The sequence below is a fragment of the Typopeltis vanoorti genome, chromosome 5 (assembly GCF_054136105.1).
Source record: "Typopeltis vanoorti isolate ZY-2024b chromosome 5, IOZ_Tvanoo_1.0, whole genome shotgun sequence".
Taxonomy (NCBI): Eukaryota; Metazoa; Arthropoda; class Arachnida; order Uropygi; family Thelyphonidae; genus Typopeltis; species Typopeltis vanoorti.
In genome coordinates this window covers 60,799,512-60,824,014 of record NC_143553.1, presented here as the reverse complement: position 1 = coordinate 60,824,014, position 24,503 = coordinate 60,799,512, and the positions used below count along the sequence as shown (strand labels likewise).

At 34.5% G+C, this 24,503-nt stretch overlaps 2 protein-coding genes across 2 annotated transcripts in view; one reads left to right on the top strand and one right to left on the bottom strand.

Moving 5' to 3' along the window:
* LOC150106464 (rRNA N(6)-adenosine-methyltransferase ZCCHC4) overlaps positions 1-7,906 on the top strand; it is a 119,986-nt gene extending 112,080 nt beyond the window's left edge. The window contains exons 8-9 of the mRNA XM_090392457.1: positions 1,767-1,960; positions 6,131-7,906. Coding sequence (XP_090248583.1) covers positions 1,767-1,960; positions 6,131-6,146 — 210 coding nt within the window. The 3' untranslated portion in view covers positions 6,147-7,906. The remainder of the gene's footprint in view (positions 1-1,766; positions 1,961-6,130) is intronic.
* A 134-nt stretch (positions 7,907-8,040) lies between these two features.
* LOC150106463 (protein TRC8 homolog) overlaps positions 8,041-24,503 on the bottom strand; it is a 60,786-nt gene continuing 44,323 nt past the window's right edge. The window contains exon 2 of the mRNA XM_090392456.1: positions 8,041-10,117. Within this exon, the coding sequence (XP_090248582.1) occupies positions 8,520-10,117 (1,598 nt within the window). The 3' untranslated portion in view covers positions 8,041-8,519. The remainder of the gene's footprint in view (positions 10,118-24,503) is intronic.

Below are 24,503 nucleotides of genomic sequence, written 5' to 3'. Positions count from 1 at the left end.
CGACACTAACATTAATGGCAATTATTGGGCTCTTTATAGTCACATCAACATGATTTTGTTATGAAAAATAGAGGCAATATAATGATGTACAGTACATGAAGTATCACTTTTTTTTGGGGGGGGGGATTCGATTTTAAAAATATATATATATAACTTTATTATGAAGAAATCAACTGGATTATTATGTACACCACAGGGATACTAAATCTATTCACTTACAACACCTTTTATCTAAATTGAATGTTTAGTAATGTAATTGTGTATCTGATCTAACTCTTATGTATGCTCTCATTATACATTTCATAGAAAAATTTTAATCCCATATGTGCTAAAATGAAACTTGATAGCTTCCAGCATTCTTAAATGGAGTAATATTACAGCAATCCCTCGATTAGTGCACCTAATGTGTTCTTTAAAACAGGTGCATTAATCGAAAACACACTAATCGAATATAATAACCTATGGAAAAATGTATAATTCATTCCTCAGATTTCTTTTTTGACACCCTAATTCTTTTATAAAAAAATTAAGAATGTCTCAGGGTCTAGTTAAAGGAAAACCATGAAGCTGAAAGACAATAAAGCATATTCAGAATATAAATTTATTATTCTACTTCTTAACAAAGAATTGAGCTAATGTAGTTTGGAGGCATTTTGTTTCTTTTTTTCATACAACCGATGATTGTACGAAAAATATTTCCAAATTGTTTCTGTTAAATCTCTTTTGGATGACTATCAGTGGTTAAATTTTCTTCATATTCTTCGGGAGCTTCCCGCTGTGCATCTAAATAAATTTTCTTCATATTTTTCTTGATCCTGCTGTACATCTAAATGTACAGTGGGATCAAGAAGATCCCGCTGTACATCTAAATTTAGTAGGTCGGAATCACTCTATTCTTCAGAATGAGATTTAATTAACTCTTGGACGTTATCATTGAAAGGGCGTACGAATTAGTCACCAACACATGAATAAACATACAAATAATAAACAACTCATCCCAGAAGACTGATTGATTACCCTATTATCAGAATGGATTCTCCTTTTTGTGAGATGCGCAGAAGTGTTGAAGGGTCTTGAATCTGTGGGCATACAATAGCAGACGACATAAATTTTGGCGGTAAAAATTTGGAATATAGTGTACATGGAAGTAGTGTAGTATGTAATTAAAAATAACTTTGTAAAATGTTTTAAATCGGTAACTAAACTATTTCATTCTTTTGAGTGATTTTTTAAAATAGTTAGACATAAAAATGTATAAATAGAAAATTTTTAAAATCTAACATTTATTTGTAAGATGTATATAGGCACACTAATCGAATTTGGGTATTGAAAAAAAATGATGTATTAATTGAGGGATTACTGTATATATATAAATAACCAAAAATTATGTCCAAAGTACATCCCTTGTCAGGAATTTGAAGATGATGGGGAAAAAAAATCTTCCTGTAAACAACAGTTGCACAAACCACTCAGGAGCAGTTTGTACTTAAGGGAAAAATCACAAGAACTTCAAGCCCCAATTTTTATTTTCTGTTCCTCCTAAAGCAAAATAGAATGAGATGTGACTGGCTGCTAGCTGAACTACACATGCATGATACCTATTTTTTCTGTACCTATTTTTCAAGATTTCAGCAATTTTTAAAATAATAAGATTTTATTTTTAGCCAATGAACAGGGTCTGCATGTGCCATCCTAATATTTAAAGTAAGAATATTCAAATATGTTGCACACATGCATTATTTAAAAAGTTTTTATTTTGTTTATAGGATGGCAGACCATATAAACACTGTAGTATATGTTGCCACTGTGTAAAATATTCATACAGTCATTGTAATAAATGCAATATATGTGGTCCTGCTAATCATATGTGCAACCAGAAAGCTAAACCTGGAGCCTGTCATTTGTGTGGTGAACTTGGTCATAAGCGCAAAGAGTGCATCAACAAATCTAAGCAGATCAAGTATGTAAATCCAGTTCACTTTTTATTTTATTATTATTTTTTTTGTTGTTGCTGCTAGTCTTTATAGTGTATTATAGTAGAAGGTTTGAAGTCAGTTTCTTTTAGAAGAGAACTTTGATAGTTTGATTCTTGAATTCACTACAGTGAATCTGAATGTATTTTACATAATAGTGGATAATTTATCACATTATCTCATTTTTATCTATGGGATTAAGACAAAGCAGCTTTGTTGGTACAAATTTTTAGCTCCTGAATTTCTGATTCTAAGCTGCTTCCCCATTTAGTTAATTATTTACTTGCAATGAAAAATAATTTACTGGTAGTTGACTAAACATATGGTTGGACAGTGCTGCCTCCAGGAGCCTAGTAATATACGAACCCATCCAAACATTGGCTAATTGTTATTTTCGTTATTTGAGGACATAATTGAGAATCACTTTTTAAATTAAAGATGCCAAGATGGAGGAATTTTTTGATGCTTTAGAAAAAGCAACTGACACAATGAAAAATGAAAAGTTGATCCTTGTTGGGGATCTAAATAGCAGAGTAGGAAATGATTGTGAGACATACAAAAATATTTTGGGAAAATTTGAAGAAAAGAGCAAAGCTAATAATAATGGCAAATATCTGTTGGATTTCTGCTCAGGACATGGACTGGTTATTACTAACACCATGTTCCAACATAAAAATGTGCACAAATTCACATGGAGAGAAGAGGCTAGGAATAAGAAAAGTCTCATTGACTATGTTATTGTTGATGGTGATGTTTTCTCCCGGGTGCAGGACACCAGAGTGCATAGAGGATTTGGAATTGGAAGTGATCACTATTTAGTCTTGAGCAGGATAAAATTGAATTTCATATTGAAAAGAATAACATGTAAGAAAGTTTTAAAGCGAATAAAAGCTGAGCAGCTCTCAGATGTAAACTGTAGACTAAAATACACAAAGATTATTGAAGAAAAAAATGAAAGAGTTTGAGAACAGGAACCAAACCTTGGAGATTCAGTGGCAAGCCATCAAGAAAACACTGATTGATTCAGCCAGAGAGACATGTGGTGAGGTTGTCTGCAAGAATAGAAAAATCAGAACTCCCTGGTGGACACAGGAAGTTAAAGAGGCAGTGAAGGAAAAGAAGAAAGCATAACAAAAGTTCCTGTCAAATAAGTCAGGTTGTGCTCTTAGAAAATATAGAGACAAATGCAAGAATGCTAAACACAGTGTAAAACTAGCTAAACAAAAGTCATGGGAGGACTTTGGCAAGAATATAGAAAATAAATATCAAGAAGGTGGCAAAATATTCTGGAGGTTGTTGAAGACGCTTAGGAATGGAGGAAATAGTGCTGTAAAAGGAGTTAGAGATGATAAAGGTGACATGAAAACTGGAATAAAAGATATCCTTGAAGTATGGAGTAATTACTTTGAAAAACTGCTAAATGAAGCAAGCAGTGATGACAGCACAGTGGTAAAAAACACTGACCAGGCATGCAGGCAGAAATACATATCCATACTTGAAGTAGAAAAAGCCATCAAAGGCTTGGAATGTGGAAAGGCAGCAGGAGTAGATGATATTTGACCAGAAATGCTGAAGTATGGTGGTATAAGAGTCTTACAGTGGCTGCACTGCATAGTTCAGAAAGCCTGGACAGAGGGACGAATTCCCGATGATTGGAGTAGAGCTCTCATAGTACCCATATATAAAAATGGAAATAAAACTGAATGTGAGAATTACAGAGGTATTTCCCTACTGAGTGTTCCTGGCAAGATCTATGCAAGTATACTTGAGAAACGGTTGAGAAGAATTGTGGAAGAAAAGCTTGGTGAAGAACAAGCTGGATTCAGGTCAAACAGAGGCTGTCAGGATCAGATCTTCACTTTACGACAAATAGTCGAGAAAGCATGGGAATATAACAAAGATCTGTATTTAAGTTTTGTCGATTTGGAAAAGGCATATGACAAGGTGCCAAGAGAGAAGCTATTCAATACGCTGCAGTTATATGGTGTCAATGGGGCATTATATCAAGCAATACTTAGTCTTTATTTGAGTTGTAAGTCAGCAGTTAGAATTGAAGGAAGTACAGGAAGATGGTTTAATGTCAAATCTGGTGTGAGACAAGGATGTACATTATCCCCTCTGTTGTTCATTATCTATATGGATCACATTATGAAGGAAAGTGGTATTAAACATGATATCAAAATTGGAGATGTTAATGTCAGCTCTTTGCTTTATGCGGATAATGTTATACTTCTAAATAAATCCACTACAAGTCTGCAAGATTCTCTGACTAAATTGAATAGCTGTTGTAATAGATATGGTATGAAGGTCAGCAATAAAAAGACAAATACAATGAAAATAGGCAGAATCATTGAAAATGTCAACTGTGTTGTGAATGGAGAACCTGTGGAACAAGTAAAACATTTCAGCTGCTTAGGCACGATTTTTACTGAAGATGGTAAATTAAATATGGAAATAGACAACAGAATCAGCAAAGCTGGTATGTTGGGAAGTCAATTGAATAAATTCATATGGAATAAGAGAGAAATTAGTCGGAACACTAAATTATGTATACAAGAGAGTGTTCAAACCATTTTTAACTTATGGATCTGAGAGCTGGGTCAGAAATAAAACACTTGACCAAAGACTAGAGACCGCAGATATGAGAGGCGTGAACAGATGGCATCAATGGCAATATCATATTAAAAATGAGGATATTAGGAAAGAACTTGACATTGTCTGCATCCAGGAATGCGTTAGCAGAGCTAATCTCGGTGGTATGGTCACCTAAACAGAATGGGCGAGGAAGGATTAGCAAAACAAGTGTTCTCTGCCAGGTTGGCAGGAAAACGACCCAGAGGAAGACCAAGATATAGGTGGATTGATACGGTACAAAGTGCCTTAGACGATAGAAATATAAGAACTGATAATGTTGGAGTCTTGACAAGTAACAGACTGATTTGGAGGAAAATTGTAGATAGGAAGTTAGTAATGATATAATTTTTTCATGTAGTACTATCATATCCTGTACACCCCTTGTGGGTACATGGCAGGAATTTGATGATGATGAGATGACAAGATATATTATTGTTTAATCCTTTGTTTGTTTACACTTGGGTAAAATTTGTGCATAAAGGTTTATTCACAGCTAGGCTACTTGTATATATAGAAGCTAATAATTTCACATTAATTGCTTTAATATCCCATAATGCAAAACACACATCCTTTCAGGATGTGTATAATACTATGCATTATGGGAAGGGCCACTACCCAAATCCATTCCAATCTTTGTTGAGGTTTCATCAGTGGGAGCCAAATCTAGAGGAGATACCAAGCTTAAAGTAATGCAAAAGTCATATTTCCTCTCATATACATCCTCTGTATACGAGGTGTGCTAATTTAATTCCCAAAATTGGTGCATTAAAAAAAAAAAAATTATTTTTGAAGAATCATCATTTCACAAATATTTCTTTTACTCAAGTTTTATTTTTATATTACATATCTAGAGATTATGAGAGATTTAATTTTCTCCACAACTGTAAATTATCAGTTATTCATTGACTTATACTGAACCTACCACGGTTTGTAGGTTGTCTGTCAGTGCGCAAAGTAACAATCAGAAGTTTCACCCAAAGCAGCTTGTCAAAGAAAATAGCATTTTTTGTTATTTGGGATTTTAGTTTGGGAATACCAGTTATTTAAAAATGTTTATTTACAACACTAAGACGTTGATGCATTAAAAAAATAAATAAATCGAAGAATCATCTCATAAATTATGATGGACATACTTCAGTGTATGCATGGATTGTTGCCTTAAGATAGATGAATTTCATTGCCTCATACTTGACAACCACTGTTTATTGGAGGTTGCAAAAATTCATATTTGTAGTTTGGAGAACTGAAGCAAAGTTATCTGCTCTTATCCAACTGATAGTAATAATCTGATGGATTTACAATCTTTCATGAATGAGTGGGAGTGTTCACATCAAATAAAAAAAGTTTTTGCAGTTTGTCATCTACTGCATGTCAAACATAAGGCCTTCAGCTGAATATTTTCAAATATATATACTTTATTACATTAAACTTTATTGTTTAGGAATGGAAGAAACTTAATTAATGAATTTATTTTTGTTGTGTATGGGAAATGTAGAATAACTTTTTTCTTTTCTTTTTTCCAGAAAAAAGAAGAAATGATTATGCATAGTTCATAAGAAAAATCTTGAGAATATGTACATAGTTCTCTTTAATCTGATAATCATATGAAAATAAAACATTGAAGCTAAATGTAGATATGAACTCTCATATTTGGCAGTACTACTCAATTAAGTTTATGTTATTACTAATCTTCAACAATTTTCCTTCAAGTTTAGCCTATCACTTGTCAATATTTCTGTCATTTAGGGTACTTTCTAATTGCATCAAACCACCTTGATTTTTGTCTTTCTCTGTCTCTTTTTTCCTTCAATCCTGGCATCAAGAATTGGTTACAGCAGTTTTGGAGAACTGCATTGGATTTGCCTAATAGAAAAACATCTATTTGAAGTAAAAAGCTGACATTGATATCTCCAGTTTAGATATCAGGTTTCACATTTTTCTTCTGATCCTGACAATCCTTATTTGACTTGTACTCAGCTTGTTTTTAACACAGGTTTCCCTTTCAAAACGTTCTTTCATTTCTTCTCGAATATGCTTGCATAAATCTTATCTGGAGCACTCATTGAAGAAATTCCTTTGTAATTCTAACGTTCTGTTTTGTCTTCCACCCCCGGTGATTACTATGATACCTATGCTCTGATCATGTGTAATTCATCCTTATGAATTTTGCTTTCCAGTCATTGTAAAACTTCTATATCTGATGTCATATACTACAGCTGCCTTTCCACATTTCAAGTTTTTGATAATTATTTATTGTGATTAAAGCACTAATCAATATCTGAGAGAGAATTTTTTGTATGAGAATCAGCCAATAGCGCTGAAATGGTAATGTACAAGAAAAGATGACATCTTGTCTGAGTTGAGTGGACTGACCTATGCTCTGATCATGTGTAATTCATCCTTATGAATTTTGCTTTCCAGTCATTGTAAAACTTATACATCCATATCTGATGTCATATACTACAGTTTCCTTTCCACATTTCAAGTTTTTGATAATGATTCATTTTGTTATCTGAAATGGATGTATTTAAAGCAGTACCATATGCATCATATTCTGCTGCAAATTTTGTAACAATGTTACATTTAGGGAACTGTTAAGACCTTGTGCATTGCTTTGCAACCAAACCAATTATTTTCCTTTAGACAGAGAGGGACTGGAGAATTGGAATTTTTCTGAAGACTGCAGTGAATCTGGGGAGGGGGGGGGGGGTATGATGGAATATCCATATCCATCAGCATAAGGAAAAACAAACCACAGTTAAGGTGTAGGAAATTGAAAGTAATTAATTACAAATATTTATGTCTGGTAAAACATCTTCATTGTTTAGAATGAACAGCACAAATTTAATTATACAGTTAACTCATGCTACTGCAACACTCAACCACAGTCCCATATGTACAATGCTATGCTAAAAGAAATTCATTATTGAAAACTACCCACTATAAACTCCTAATATCCCTTTGCGTTTTGTCATGGTACAAATCATGCAGTAATAATGGAAATATCTTAAATGTGCAGTTCTGTATAATATGTTATGTTTAAAACTAAGAAAAATCCATTGTTTATATTCAGATTTCTGTTATGAAGATGTTTTACACAAAAAAACGAAATATTTTTAATTTATTAAAGCTTCACACTAGAGTTCACATTTTTCCTTATATTCATAAATCAGGTTGCAGAAATGGCCTCATAAATGATACCTTGTTTCTGCACCACTGCCATACATTTCTGATTATTCAGGAATTCTTAGCCAGTTGTGTAAGTTTGCAAATTGCTGAATTAAAATCAGAAGATAATGCTTGTTTTAACTTTTGTACAAAAAAAAAAAGTAACTAGATATTTTTGTTTGTCAGCCTACACATTCATAGCAATTTTCCATGTTTGTTTCAATAATGTACATATTTTGTCAGACATTCACAAAGACATTTATTATCTTTCTTATTTTTTATTGCGCCATATAAACTATTGATACCTGGAATGTTGATCTTAATTCTAGAGCAAACTGCAATTTGATATGCATTAATTATCTGTTCTTAAAGGGGAAAAAAATGAGAAGCTGAAATTTCAAAGCAAACATTTGGGTATCTGACCCAACTCAGTCTTAATAAATGGAATTTGGTTTTGTGCCCGAGTGATTTAAATGCAATGTTTTATTCATCCTGCATATATAAAACAAATCTCAAAACAGTGGTAAATATCTGCTCACCCCATGTTGTTTGAATGCTATTTCTTGAGCCTGAAACATTAAGTGGTGCTGTACCAGTTGAGGTATTAATACACCTAACTGATTTTCTTTTACTTCCACTTATTTTGCATTGCTATGTTTGACCACTTCAGTGCAGGTCAGGAATTATCCTGTCAGTTTCCCTTAGGAAAATTAACATTTCAACTTCACTGTTGAATTATCAGTATCAGCTGTTCTTGATCTTGGATGTAACTTCACCCAAGTTAGTGTGACATAGTGGACAAATATCTTGTACATTTAGCCATTTTCTTAAGCAAATTCCATGAAAGTAATGGTTGCAGCGAGTGATTCGTGCATTTGTAAGTTCCTGAAAACAAATGGCACAGAGATCATCCAACTTCTTGAGTTGTTCTTCTGTAGCTTCTGGCAAGCAGCTGATTTTCTTAACTGATAAGCGTCTCTTCCGAAAGCCACTTAAGCCCGCCCTGGCCTGTACCCATACATTGAAGTAGGCATGTAAACAAATCATGCAAGCTCTGATGGCACCCCCAGATTCAAAAAGCAGAATCCATGAACCATTAAGAAGAAGAAATACACCACAGAAGAATTCAGTACAGCTTGAAAAGCTGTGTAGGTAGTAGATGTAGTCATCAAGCTTTTCCCACAAACCATTGTGAAAAGCATCAATAACAAAGAGAATATAAATCACTACAGATATTACCACTTTGACAATCAGCTCCACTGTAAAGAAAGTAAGGGCAAGGAGCCATGTACTGATAGCTTGAGTGGACCAAAGGTACATAAGTAGCCATGATGGAAAAATGATAAGAAACATGCAAGTTAAAAGTGTGCGGACATGTTTCTTAGTAGACTTATTTTTACAAGCACTTAGTGATAACAATAATGGATTAACTACATTGTGAACAAAATGTAGAATAGCAATCGTTATAAGACAAGTATTACGACATAGGCGAATGAAACGTCTCTCTGCTGCCATGCCTGTTAATCCAGTCTGTAATGCTAAGACAAAGAACAGTATGGCTGAAACATTCCCCAGATTTTTTTCATTTGACTCTGCAATTAACAGAAATGATTGAATACCATAACTAACATACTCTGAAACAGAGGCCAATACTGATGTCATTCCTAGTACTGCCACAATATTTTCACATCCTTTAACTGAAACTTCTTTGACTATACCATACACATCAAATGCTTGATCACTTGATCTGCTAAGCAAAAGATTAGCCATATGATCAGCAAGTCTGAGTAACCAAAAAACACGAAGCACCTGGGGCAAGTGGAGGTTAAGCCAGTGATTTTCTAAAAGAGTGTAGATCCCATAATGCTCCACAACATCGTGACACCAAGTTAGCCCTTTGTAAACTGTCTCACAGATTTTAAACTCATGTGAAAAGATGCTTTGTAGGAGCAGGGTGACAGTTATGGCAGTGGAGATCAAAGGAGTACATTGTAAAATTATGGTTGGCAGTGGAAGCAGTGATATAGCTACTGGAGTGAGGAACATTAACCATTCTATTTTCAGAGGTAGCAGGTGGCATTGCTTGCGAGTAAGAAATGAGAAGACTGCAGCTGATAACGTCTGTAAGAGAATAAAAGCAAATAACTGTAGAGATGTTCCAAAATTTTTTGTTGAAATGTCTTGCCATAAACTGGTTTGCTTGGAATAGTTTTTAACATGAATGACATAATGAACATTCCATCTGTAAGAGAAGATAATTACTGCTGCTGATCCCAAGTGCATGTAAAGAGCAATCAACTTCTTGGTAGGCAAGAGGAATGTAAGCAGAGCCAGCAAGAATGCTATAAAAAAATAAAATTATTATTAGTTTTTTTTTTTGTAATTTCAGAATTGAATTTTATCATTAAAAATATTAACAATATTGTTTTTCTAATGTTTGAAAAAACAGTTTAATACATGTAAGGGAAATTAGAAATTGTTAAAATCTGCTATATATTTAGCTTGCTGTAACATAAACATCATTCAGGAAGGAAGGAGAGAGAGAGTAAAACCGTTGGTTTCAACATTCAAATCATTAACACACGAATAAGTCAAAGAGCACGAGTATACTTCCACATGTCTTAGTTGCAGCTGAGTGCATGGGAGAAAACACCATTGAAATTCCAAAATTAATGAAATTATTCATGATCACTACTTCCCAAAATTTGCAGATCTGTTCAATTAAAATTAAGTCAATGATGTGTTTTACATGTTTCAAGGAATAAATGATTGAATTTAAATCTACTATATTATAATATTGATGGCATCACTGAGTCTAGAAATCTTGGTGTTCTTTGATTCTGATCTTAGCAGAACAGCTAGTCGACATGAACATCAAGTAAGGATAGTGCAAGCAATTTATCTTTAGTAGATAAAGGAAAGAAGATAGAGTACACTATTTTAAAACCAGCACCAAAGTTATTTGTTCAGAAATCCTCTTATCAGACTTTAGTCTGGTGTGAAGGATGATAATTATCAATTATTTTTGGAATGGTGGTTTTCTCTATATCCATTAGATAATGGCACGATTCTTATTTTATTTAATTCTTTTAATAGTAGAGAACCTGAGGAGCAAATTGTGCATACTCTGTGTACAAGACTTGATAATACTCTCTTTTTTGAAGGATGATGTGAAGCTAGATGTACCTGCCAGTGAAGGAAGACTTCCTATAGATGAAAAATTCAATGTTTTTAAAGTAATTTTGCCTGTAGAGTTACAAATTGTTAAGGTATCTAGGATGTGAAGACTTATTAGATTCATGTTCAGTAGCTTGTAAATAAGCTTATATGTTGGTAACATGACTATTAAATTATTTAAGGAAATTACAACGTATACTAAATATTAATTAAAAGAATACTAATCAATACTTCCTATATTTCGGCACTGTTACATTGCCATCTTCATTTGAACATAAAACTATGATATGTGTACGCAAGCACTAACAACGAGCAAATGAGGCTGAGGACAGTAACCAACGTTGTTCCTAAAGTCGCCCCCTAGCAGGCTAAATTGGGTAGTCTTGGCTGTTGGACTGATGTTCTCATGATACAAGCTACCCAAATTTGTTGAGGTTTGGAAAGTTTTTTTAGAGCTGAGGCTGATTCCATGAACAATCTTTTGTATTTATATTTGCTGTGGTGTACACAGAATGCAATCGAAGAAAGCCACTTTACTACACCGCAGCAAATATAAATACAAAAGATTGTTCATGGAATCAGCTTCAGCTCTAAAAAAAATTTCCCAAACCTCAAATTTAGGTGCATGAGACCGCCCCAAATTTGGGAAGCTTGTATCATGAGAACATCAGCCCAACAGCCAAGACTACCCAATTTAGCCTGCTAGGAGGCAACTTTGGGAACAACATTAGTTACTGTCTTCGGCCTCATTTGCTCGTTGTTAGTGCCTGCATGCACATATCATAGTTTTATGCTCCCATGAAGATTGCAATGTAACATTGCAAAAATATAGGCAGTATTGATTAGTTCTCTTTTAATTAATATTTAGTATGCGTTGTAATTTCCTTAAATAATTTAATATTCATGTTCAGTAGCAGACTTGCATGTGTGTATAAGGAATTTATTCTGTCCAAAAACTAAAATAATTCTGTTTCAGAGTGAGACCAGACGGCAAATATATCAACAAAATGTAGTCAGATATGAAGTTTAGAAAAAATAGTGTTAGAGCATTTGGAAAATTAAATTTTTATGAAGTAATCAGCCAAAGCAGGTCAGATAAAAACTGCCCTTGGCTGTTCCTTCTCTTTGCTCGTGCAATTTATTGTGCATGTGAAGTATCCTGCATTGATGGTACATTTAAATTTAACAGCTGCAGGGAAATCATCTAAGCTATCTTTCTAAACTAAGTAGGAGAACCAATGCAGTTAACTGTAGTAGATAACTTCAATCATCTATTCCTTGAACCATGTGAAACACACATTGCCCTGATCTTAATCTAACAGACTGTATGCCTATATCCAAGTTTTGAAAAATAATCACCATAAATTGTTCATGAATATATATTATTAATTTTAAATTACACAACTATACCTAGTTCGTTGAAAGTTGAATAACATTTTTAATGTTGTAGCCCAAACTATGTTCCATGAAAAATTATCGAAATTAATATGCGCCTGGAATGATTTTAAATGCTGTGACAAGTTCAAACATGTTTGAAAATCAGGCACTTCTCATTTTGTGGGTGTGGATTGTGCTATTAAGGTCAGCCAGCCATGGTTGTTGACACCTCCGAGCACGAGTGAAGTACAGAGGTATCTATTCTAGGAAACGTGCGATCACAAGCAAGGTCAATGCCATGCGCTACAGCCCCCCCCCCCCCCCACTCCTGTAGTGTGCACTGTCACATTTTTGCTATGCGACAGCCTGCTTCAGCAATAGTGTGTGCTTAGCTTTACATTGAATTACCAAGGTGTTCTTAAAATTTCAGGATCTGTTAAGTGTTTCATCATAGGAAAAATTTGGGAAATGCTGTTGTAGCCAATTCTTTTGCTTTCTCTCCTTGAATGATACTCATGTTACAGTGAGTGAAGTATATACATTTTAATTTCCCTTACTATTTTTTTCAAGCATTTTTTTTTGTAGTCTTAAGTTCCATAAATTTCATATATACACATCATAATTTTGAAGTCTCCCTTATAATAATCAATAAAAAAACTGCTTAAAATTTATAACTAAATAGGAGGAACAGTGTCGAGCTATTACTTAAATTATATAGTTTAAGACAAAAAACTTGAATACTAGTTTCGTCTCAAATTCACACATTTTACAAATACTATCAGTTACTAATAAATCATAAGTAGGTCATTCCGAATTATTAAAAACAAATCAGTCATCTTTTCTTATGCATATTATTTTGCTTTACTTTTCAAATCCTCTCAAAAACCTATACTATTCATAATGAAATGAAACTTTTTATGTTATCCAAGATTGAGTGTGGAACTGAAACACTTTTTCAATATGTATAAATTTGTCATCAGAAAGAAAAAGCAGTATTTATATTGCAGTGTGCATTATTAGGAGAGAAATATCGTATGATGCAAGGTTAGGGTCATTGTTGTTAAAACATAAATTATAAAATAATCATTCATAAAATATTAAGAATAGAATTTATCTATTGCTGATGTAAAGTTAGGTAGAGTAAGCAGTTATAGGATGATCTTAAAACAATGGAAAAGTGAACAGGGAAGCAGAGTTATAATTTAATGTGAACAAATGCAAGTGTATCTGGTTTGGAAAGGATATAAATTGAATGGACAGGCTTTAAAAAAGTTGATTAATATAAATATTTGGATATTTTAGTTGATAAGGAATTTAAGTTCAGGAATCATTGCTAAGAAAACTAGTCAAGTCAGCAGATTGCAAGATTAATTAAAAGAAGTTTCACATGTAGGAAAAAAGACAATGATACTGTTATGCAAGTCTTTCTATAGTTGGATTTGGGCTTCCAGCTTTGCAGGTTTTTTAATTGATCGAGGATATTCAACAAAGATTGACTAAGTCAGGGGGTTTATGTTGTGATAGTTATAAGAATCAGTTTGCTAGTTGCAATTGGATTAATTTATCTAGCAGGAGATGGAAGAAGATTTAAAATTTAATTCCAGGTTTGTGCGAGATAGATAGAAAAGTTTACTGCTAAATGCACTGAACCAGACTACTAGAGGATAAATAAAAAGTTAGTGAAGAAGAGGAGAGATATCATTATGGCAGTTAAATATATTAATCCAATTTGGTATTGTTGAATGTGTGTAAAAATATGAGGGATTGGAGAAGACAAACTGAGTGAATATACACAAGCAATTCTAGCTACCATTCATGGAATTCATAGTGCACATATTGGTTTGATCACACACTATCAGCATGCTGTTCTACTATTCATTTTCCCCCATTCCTCCCAGCATTGAATCAGACAGTGTCAAACTGTGCTGTGGGGTGGGTTTCTCTCCCCTCAAATATATAAAACTTTGTATTCATTTTGATTTTACATACATACTTAAATCTGGGTATTGCATGGAGTTCATGTTGTTGTCACTATAGATGATGCATCCATCTCCTGGTGGAAGGCCAATAATATTTGAAATAAAAATATCCATATATGCAAATAATCATGCAGTGTTGTTTAGTTTCACTGAATATATTAACTACAAGTAGTCCAAAACTGCAATTTCTTATTACACACTTGAAGGAAAATCTTAACTTAGATAAATATCATTGCATAATTTTTACCAATTCAAAAAGTTTGGTCTGCAAGTTATTCCCTCCCACGCACAATTACCCACAGTTTGGGAATGTCTGGTTTAATCTATTTGAAATATAAAAAGTTATAGAGAATTGAATGCCCTGTAACCCACTTTTGGATGTACTGTATTATGCAAATATTGAATAAATTGGGCAGTTTAAAAATAATTTTTTTTATTTTTTAACTATCACTTTTACTCATATGAAATGTATTCAAGAAAACAGTGATAATCAAATATTAAACTAAGCATTTGTAAGGAGTAGCAGACCAATCATGAAGAGCAAATCAACTTTTAAGTTTGTTAGATTTCACTCAACTGTTGTAGCAATATATCTTATGTGACTTGTTCTCCAAAATATCTCATTTATTGTGTGTTAAAATAGTGTGTCTAGGAAAGTAATGTCAAAGATCTTGCTGTTTAACTGGACTAATTTCTACAATTCAAACTAGTATAAACAATGATTGCTTTTCAGGTTGCCGACTTGGGAAAAAAATTCACATCAACATTCTTTTTAAGTACACAATGAACCCTTTTAAAAATCTTAATTGCAACTTAATTTTTTGTTAGAATATGCATTAAAATAGGCAGCAGCACTGAATTCTGTACTTATCAGTTTTTGAAAATAACTGATAAGTACACAATTTCTTTATCATAATAAGTTTTATAGTGTGTAGTGTACCCAGATGACATGCATTTTGGTAGGAAAATCCACACTGAAATCCCATCTCTGATGCAAGGGAGAATTTATAATAGCTTTTTTTTTTCAGTAGCTAACAGCTTCCCATTCTTGCAAAACAAGCAAACTGACCGGAGAACACTTGCAGTTGATGGTATATGTGGGTATGGCAAACTATCCTAACCAAATTAGGTATACAAATATGCATTTTTCTCAGATGTAATAAGCTACTCAGCGATACATTAATGTGAAGATTAACTTACATAGTTAATTGAACATAATTATTTTGTTATTGTATATATTTTCCATATATACTTGCAATGCTTTTTGCTTGCATACGTATATATTTAAGGAACAAACTGTGGACCGTACTCAAGAATGAACATTCCAAATCAGCTACTTTATCAGAACAACATCAAATACTGTAAGAATCAATGAAAAAGTTACAGAATGGAAATTAATAAACAGGAGTCCATCACGAATGCTCAGCATCACTCTTATTTTAATATCTATATGGAAGAAAAATAAAACAAGCATTTAAACTGGATCACAGAACTAACTTAATAATACCCTTTTTGTTTGCAGATGACCAGATAATCAAAGCAAGAAATGAAGATGAACTCCAGAGATTAGTGTACTCAAACATAATTGCTAAAAGAATTTGAAATGTAAAATCAGGGCTGTTAAAAAATCATCTATAGTCACAGTAAAATCAGGATTGAAAATAAAATTTTAGAACAAAATAACTGCTTTAAATACCTTGGATGTGCTGTATCATATACAAAAGAAGCCAATATTGATATCTATTATTTTTCAGGAAATTACAATGTATACTGAATATTAATTATTCAGTATACATTTTATGTGGTCTGATTTTTCAGCAACATTGCATTGCCATCATCATAACAGAAGAATGATATGTGCACACAGATACTAACAATGGGTAAATGAAGCAACCAAAATTGGGCATAGTCCTAAATAGCATCTCCTAGTGGGCTAAGCTTGTTGGACTGAAGATAAGTGTTTCCCAAAGTGTGAGCAGGTTCTTGCACCCCTATTTCTGGTGGTTTCAAAAGTTTCTCAGCTGAGAAAAATTCCAGGAATAGCCTCTCATATTTGTATTTGCTGCAGTGCAATAGAGTGGCCTTCTTCCAGAATATCCTGTAGTTGATGTCCATAACGTGGTCACCAAGTCCAGAGTAGCTGTAATGAACTGGATGCAGTCTATGCCAGTTTTTTTTTGTGTGGTCTGTAAGTGGTTGTAAGGTATTTCTTTGGGATTTTTGTTTATTTTTCAGATGTGCCCCAGATATATGGAATGGGGGATAGATTTTGTGTAATCTGTTCTGAAGGGGATGTTGCTGTTACACGGTTTCATTTTATTTATTATTTTTATTGTGGTGGTTGTAGTCATTGGCTAAGAAATATCTGGATTTTTGAACACATGGAATACATCCAGTTGTACTATTACAGTCACTCTGGACACCCACTGCAGGATACACTGGAAGAAGGCCACTGTATTGCACCACAGCAAATAACATCAGCTTTTCCTGGAATTTGCCTTAACCCTGAGAAACTGCCCAAGCATCAAATTTGGGAAGCACTCATCCACATATAATTGTTCTGTGATCTCTAATGATGGCAGTATATAATGTTGCAAATTTCTTGAAAAATAATAGTTATGAATAGCCATTGTGTAAGCCTTTCTACCAGAATTGACATTGATATCAAATTTTCAAACCTAGCCATGTTCAAAAACATAAGCAAGAATAAGAGTATAAAGTTTTGGCAAGACCTTCTCTGCTGTACAGAAGTGAATTATAAACCATAAAAACAGCAAAAGAAGAAAAGAATAGAAATTGGAGAAATGAAATTCCTATGAAGGACAGCAAGCTATACTCTCCTGGACAAAAAAAAAAAAAAGACAAATACATAAAGAACTAAAAATAGATATGGTATTGGATATAAATACTGAAAGAATGGACAGTTCAAGACTACCCAAAAAGATACTCTGATACCACCCAGTTAGAGGACATAGGGATGATGAAGGAAAAGATGGAATGGGGTCTAAATCACTGAAAGGATGATGCTGACATTTTTAACAATGTCAACAACCATAGCCTCTGTTGAGAACAGGAAAATCCAAGTTATCCTCTCATCTTGTTTTCCTTGGAGAGGTAAGATTTCCTCAGCAGCATAATTTTATTTGATGTATATTATAATGACTTCATCACACCCAGCCTTTGGGATTCATGGTTTGGAGCATCAAAAAACTTAATTGTCTTTCACTTATATCTAGATGAAATGATCATCTTTTCCTAAATCCTAAATGAATACACTACAGAAAGTATAAGGATCACCTACTTGCATCTATACTTTTTTTTGGTTTTTTTGAAGAAAGTCATTTTCATATCATTAATTTTCTTAAAACAAGCAGTACAATAACTAAGAGAGCTCAGTCTTTGTCAAATTAACTGCCCATTAATTCAGCATTACCTGATGTATGAACTTAGTTTAATGGTTATTTCATGAACAGAGGCAGTAACTATATTCTGTATTATTCAAAACATTTGAATTCCAGATGATTATCAGAAATAAGTACAACGAAGACAGAACTAGATTCATTAGAGGAATTTCTCAATTGGATATTGTTGAGAAATTTGCTATTACTACAGTATTGTCAGCATATTATAAAATGATTTAGTTTTTTTTTTTTTCCCCATTGATATTAATTCCTTTTTCACTCCAATCTGGTGAAGAAGTTGGGATTAGGCACCCCACCACATTTTTAAGGCAGATGTTTAATAAACTGTGGGACTTTAACAGTATTTAATAAGTTGTATTGATCTCGAAAAAGCAAGTGATAAAAGTACAAATGGAAAATGTTCAAAACTTGAATGCTGATTGAACTTTATAGAACATAGCAATACACAGCTCAAGTTGCAAAATGACATGTAGAAAAATGGTTTGCTAAATGAGTTTATTATTATTATTCCTGATGCCTCCAAGGAGTCCGAAGACTCATTGTGGGAGGACATCTACAACTGTCTCTACACCTAACCTCTACTACGAATCATCTCCATCAACGCCATCTACCGCCCAACTCCAACCCCACCACAACTAGTAATTTTTGTCTGTAAATTGCGTGTGTTCTGAAGGGCCGATTTGTATGTATGCGGGACGAAAAACCCTGCTACCGCCGTATGAGATCGGCTAACTCACCTTGGTACACGAAGTTATTATTATAGAATCATATGTGTACTACAGTTTTAAAAAAAAAAAAAAATTTACAGATATATAATGTTATTCATTGTGAGACATCATTAATGTGGGCAGAGAACAAGTCATTTAAATAAAAAACAGTGCATGCACTGTTTCCATTGGAATCCCTCTATATCTGCAGTTGCATGTTCACTGGTTAAAAACTGTTGGGCTGAAAATAAAATAAAAAGTGGATCATTGAGTTTTAAAAAAAATCTTGAGAATACAATTTAATATAGTTAAGGATGACAATTTCCCACACTTTAGGAATGGTGAGACAGTCGTTACGTTTGAGGTTAGGTTGAAGTAGGGCTTTAGGACTTGTATAAACATTCGTATATATGTAACTGTTTTATGTTTTCCATTGGATCCTCTGCCTGGTGTTTTCAGTTTAGTGTTGTGGTAGGTCAGATTTCCGAGTTTGGATGAACCACATATAGTCTTAATGTTCAGAAGTGCGCTTGTTGACAGTTCATCCTGTTTGAAGTATGACAACTCACACGAATATGGTAGTTTCTATGCTCAAGACACTAGAGATTTAATGATGCCATATTTTTGAGGTAGATAGTAGGGTAATAGATTTTTGGTAGACCAGTGTGAAAATGGATCCAACATGTTTCCATTAGATGTGTACATTTAGAAAGGAGATTTCTTTTGATTCTTTTTTTATGATAAGTACCATTATGGCCGAAAGTTAACCTGTTACACATTTTTCTAAGTTGAACATCGATCTGCCATTTCTCTACCGATGCATTTACAGTTTGCATAGTTCAACTAACTTTAATGAAATCTGCTTTTTTTTCCTGTTCCAGGTAGGTCCCCCAATTTAACAAAGAAATTCAACCTGATTGGCACTGATTTCTACCAAATTTGAAATTAACTTGCTTACAGTTGTGTTGTGCGAGTAGTTACCCTATCTGCTCTTCAGCCAAGAGTCTGCGGTTCGAATCCCGTCGTGGGCATGGTTGTTTGCAGTTGTTTTACTAATTCTCTGTGTGGAAAGGGAATCTGCCATCCTACCATTTCTTCTAGCAGAAGGGTTCACCCCAAATCCTTATAGGGTACGGGCTATGACCATACCGAGTCCAGTTATGGTTTTATTTGTTCTTGAGCCTTAAGAAATTCAACCTAATCTGAATGAAGGAATTGGGGTCCTCTCCCTCATGCACTTCTTTTAATTGTTCATAATTTTTCTATAAATAGAGCAGTAGCAGAATTAATAAATATCTAATTATTAATAATAATTGAGGGCTGTGTAGCTCAGTGGAAGTGCCGCTTGCGTCCTCTGTGCTCGCTTGGTCACTTGAAGTCAGACTTAAGTTTCAAGTCTAATCGCCGACTGGAGGAACTTTTTCTAAGCTTTTCTTCAACCGATTCCCAAGTTAGTAGATCTCTGGCAATGGCAAGTGGGTTTTTCCTCCTGGCAACTGGTTTTTTTTTATCCCGTAAACGCAAGAAAATCGACCATAGTACCCACATTATTTCAGACAGTAACATATCTTGTTAGGGTTAGGTACCAAGAGATGGTAACACTTGCTTGCCAGCCTCTTCATTGGTGGCTGCTATAATTAGTGAATAGGCCAGCTATCTCTGATTAGCTGCCAGTGGAGATTGAACTGCCCACTCAGTCTCCAACAGCTAGATAGGGTATAAAGGCCTTGCCTACTATAAGGGAATAAAAGGCATTAGCTGATTTTTTTTAATATAAGTAAAGCAGCCGATTCTAAATTGCATCCAACCTGCTCCTTTTTTTATGGTTTAAGAGAAATTAGAGTTATCATTAACAGCTTATGTATTATTGCCATGACTCGATCAGGATTAAATGAGAGGGCTTATAGTATCACTCCCATGTGTTACCAAGAGTATGTGCGAGTGCCAACTGTTACAATTTCGTGATCCTAACACTCATATCGTCTGAAAAAGCGAGTTCTATAGTCGATTTCTCTGAGATGTGAAGTTAAAAAGCAGAGTTTCGATAAACTAATTGCCATGTCAGAGATCGACTAAGTCAGGAACCGACTGGGGAAAAAAAAAAGTAGTCGACGCATATAATGGAATCAACTGAATTTTTTCCACTGCACTAGCATCATGGTAGAAAAATGTTATTTCAGGCTATGGTGGCATCTTTAGAATTCAACAAACAGTCATCTGAAATTATGGATTTTTATCGTTTATTCTGCATCACAATATTATACCACAAATTAAAGTTCAAATAGTATTTTCTTGTTTTGTTCAGGTCTTTCCACACTTAAGAAGTAAAGATTATATTTTTATTAATCCAACAAGCTGCTGATGATTACTCACACTGCTGGTTTATCGGAATTCTGACCGACTTTGCAGTTAGTCTCATACGTAGATGCACGGAGTTTTCCTTCAGAAAAGTTGGGATTTTTCATTCTGCAAACCAGCCATAAAAACACGCTTCCCCCTCTTTTTTTTTGGCCGTAATTTCCAGAACTGATCAAGTTTTAAAGTAATACTTCACGTACTCGTTGCTTCAACAGACGTTCCATTTCATTTGATTTTCCCTCAAATTCTCTTTCCTTTGGAGATATTTATTCTACTCTTTCATGGTTAATCACATCCATCTGCAAAACCTATAGTGCTTCGTGTGAACAACCTGCACGCACGCACAGATATGCAGGCAACTGAGGTGTAAGTTTATATATTTTAAGATAAATCTTATCAAAACGTATATCTTTCCTTCTAAAGAAAATCGTAATGGCCTGTTCCTCACTAACATCCATGTGAAAAGAAACTACTATTTCGACTGACAGCATCAACGACTAAGCTCGAATTGCTTCCAATGGTTAGCAGTACGTTCATGTACGTAAGAAATTGAAACTGATTTAAAGAAAAGCCGTTTCTAAATATAATAAAATCTCCAAGATTTTCGTTTGTTTTTCTAGCTCAATGATTACAGAAATATAAAATTCTGTAACGGGTGTGCATGCGCGTGCACGATGTTTGTCTTTTAATGAATACATTTTAAGAGCTAAATCGTACTGAAACATGATTGAAGGAAACAAAGTTTAAAAAGCAAGGGGTTTAAACCATTGACAGATTACCTATCATTAGGGGAGGGGGGTGAAAGTGATAATATCGACAGTGACACGCTCCCCCCCCCCATCCCACATAACTCCTTAAAATCATGAATAAGCAACAGAGAATAAACTCGCATTATTCAGCATCGTGGAGTCTTAACTACTTCGTTATTGAAACAGGGCTATTACATCGGACGACTCCAACACATAACAACAAAACTAATATCGCGAGTCGAAGAATATGAAATAAGAAAAATATACTAAATCTAAGTGAAGTGAAAAGAAAATCGGAAGAACGTTAAAATCTGGGAAATGCTTTGAAAAGAAGTCTATCAACCCAAATCGAATAATGCAAATAGCAGAATGGGAAATTAAAATTCATACATCTAAAAAACATTTGGATGGATGTGTTAGATTTTAACGTACTACAAAATAAATTAAATAAAAAGAAATATATATAAGAAAAGTAAGAGAACAAAACGAAAAAGAAAATATTAAACGATGAGGAAGCAGTTGAATGCTATGAACCTCATAAGAAAAGACAAGCCGAAAATGTACAAAAAAATAAGTTAGATTATACTTGAGTTTCAATACAAGAATCTAAATATGTTTCGGGCATTATCCAATAGGTATACTAAGTGATCAAGGAATAGTTTAGACTGAACTGAGTGAAATGAATAAAATCAAAGCATCTAAAAGTCAGCCAACAGAGAACTATGAAACTAGAAAACATGATCGCAAGAAAAACTTCATAGAAAAGTAGTGGAAGAAATGTTAAGTTCCAGGCAGCACGATAAGCTTTTATCTATTATACAATACAGAATTAGTTTCAGTGCTTCATCGAGTATATATATACAGGGTGTTCGGGATAAATTTGACATATTTATAATTAATTATATTTTTCCGTAAGTTACATGTATTAACACACACTTCTCTTCATTTAAAAGTTTGGACCCTTCTTCATTATTATTATTATTCATGATACCTCCAAGGAGTCCGAAGACTCATCGCGGGAGGACATCTTCAACTGTCTCTACATCTTACCTCTACTACGAATCAACGCCATCTACCGCCCACCTCCAACACCACCACAACTAGTAATTTTTGTTTGTAAATTGCGTGTGTTCTGAAGGGCCGATTCGTATGTATGCGGGATGAAAAACCCGAGCTTCCGGGAGAAAAAACCCTGCTACCTCCGTATGAGATCGGCTAACTCACCATCGATTGAAATCGACCAGATAAAGATCCCTCCCGTCGCGACGAGAATCGAACTTAGGCCTATTCCAATCGAAGGGCGCAATGTACCGTCGTTCTTCCAATTGCGCTACGGAGGCGCTATTGGAAGAACATTCACATACAAGATGTCAGAAAGGATGGATAGCTGGAACCCACCTGAATCATGGAAGAGAATAACTTGTATCATGATGATTCGTGCCCGCCATCAAAATAAGGATATTACGACTGCTGCCCAATGCTCCCTGAATACAGTAAAAACAATCAGGCATGAACTAGAGACTTGCAATGGTGACTACGAGGATGTAGCAAGAAGAAAGATCCCTAGCAGACGATCTGATTGCGTTCGTACAGCAGAATTCCTCGCAAATCTGCAGGAACAGGTGTTGAAGAACCCTGGCATTGGAATTCGGGCTTTGTTCGTGGAGTTGCTAACTGTAGTCAAGCCCTGGATAACAAGGGTAGCCAATGGTAGGCCGTATGTATGGCAGCAGGATTCGGCCCCTTGCCACACCTCTGGGAAAAGTCAAAAATGGTTGTCTGAAAATTTCTACGACTTCACCAGTCCAAATGTTTGGCCTCCAAACTCCCCAGACCTTAACCCCATGGATTATTTTGTATGGGGCGCAGTTGAAAAAGACACCAATCGCACTTCCAGTAATACAAAAGCCCAGTTAATGGATAAAATTAAAACAGTTTTTGCGGCCCTTCCCAGGGAGACTGTAGCATCAGCTTGTTCGAGGTTCCGAAGCAGAATTGAAGCTGTGATCGATGCTAATGGTGGTTATTTTGAGTAAATCTTGTTGATAGTATTGTAATTAACTCTGCCTGTAATGTTTTTTTGTCAATTCATTAAATTTAATAGATACAAAGAAGATTTTCTTTTTCCTTACGAAACTGTCAAATTTATCCCGAACACCCTGTAGATGCTATTTTGGATTTACGGCCGAAGCATCTATGAGGTCACTGTATCAATTCATAGCATGTGTTCTATGAGCTGGCTAATTACATCCAGTTGAAAAGGCCAAAGAATGGTTATTTGTATCCTAGATGGGATTAGAACTCAGATGAATATAAGTAAATCCAGAATTGGTTGAACTACAATTTGAAATTATAGTAGGCAAAATTACACACTGACAATAAACTCTAGAGTCAGGATTTTTTTTTTTTTTTTGCATGACTTGAGTACACGCTGAGGAAATAAAAAAAAAGTAGCAAGGCAAGATGAGAAATAACTGTTGGAAGGTAGTAAAATGCTTAATGTGAATCTCGAAGATTTTTCTCTTAAAGGAACTGTTCACACATGTACAAAATGTAAAGAAATAGCACCATTAAGGAACAAATGGGAACAGCTTCAAATAAGAGTAGAAAGTGAAGAAATGCTACGAAGTAGAGTGACTATTCTTGAAAGGGGAATGTGGCATATAAACAAATAGCTTTGCTTTGCGAGGGGAAGAGAATTATTTGAGTTATTCGTGAGCCTAAACATAACCACCCACTCTGTTTCCATCCAACCAGACTGGACAATTGGCCAGAAACAAGGCCGGTGGTAGTATCTTGGTATGGGAATTGTTCTCGTGGAACAGTCACTGGATCTTATCAACCAAAACCGCTAATTTCTGCCTGTTAATCTGGTTCCACCTTGACAACGCCAGTGTCACAAGACTCGCATTATTCAAGCATGGTTCGAAGAGCATATCGAAGTATTACATGTGCCCCC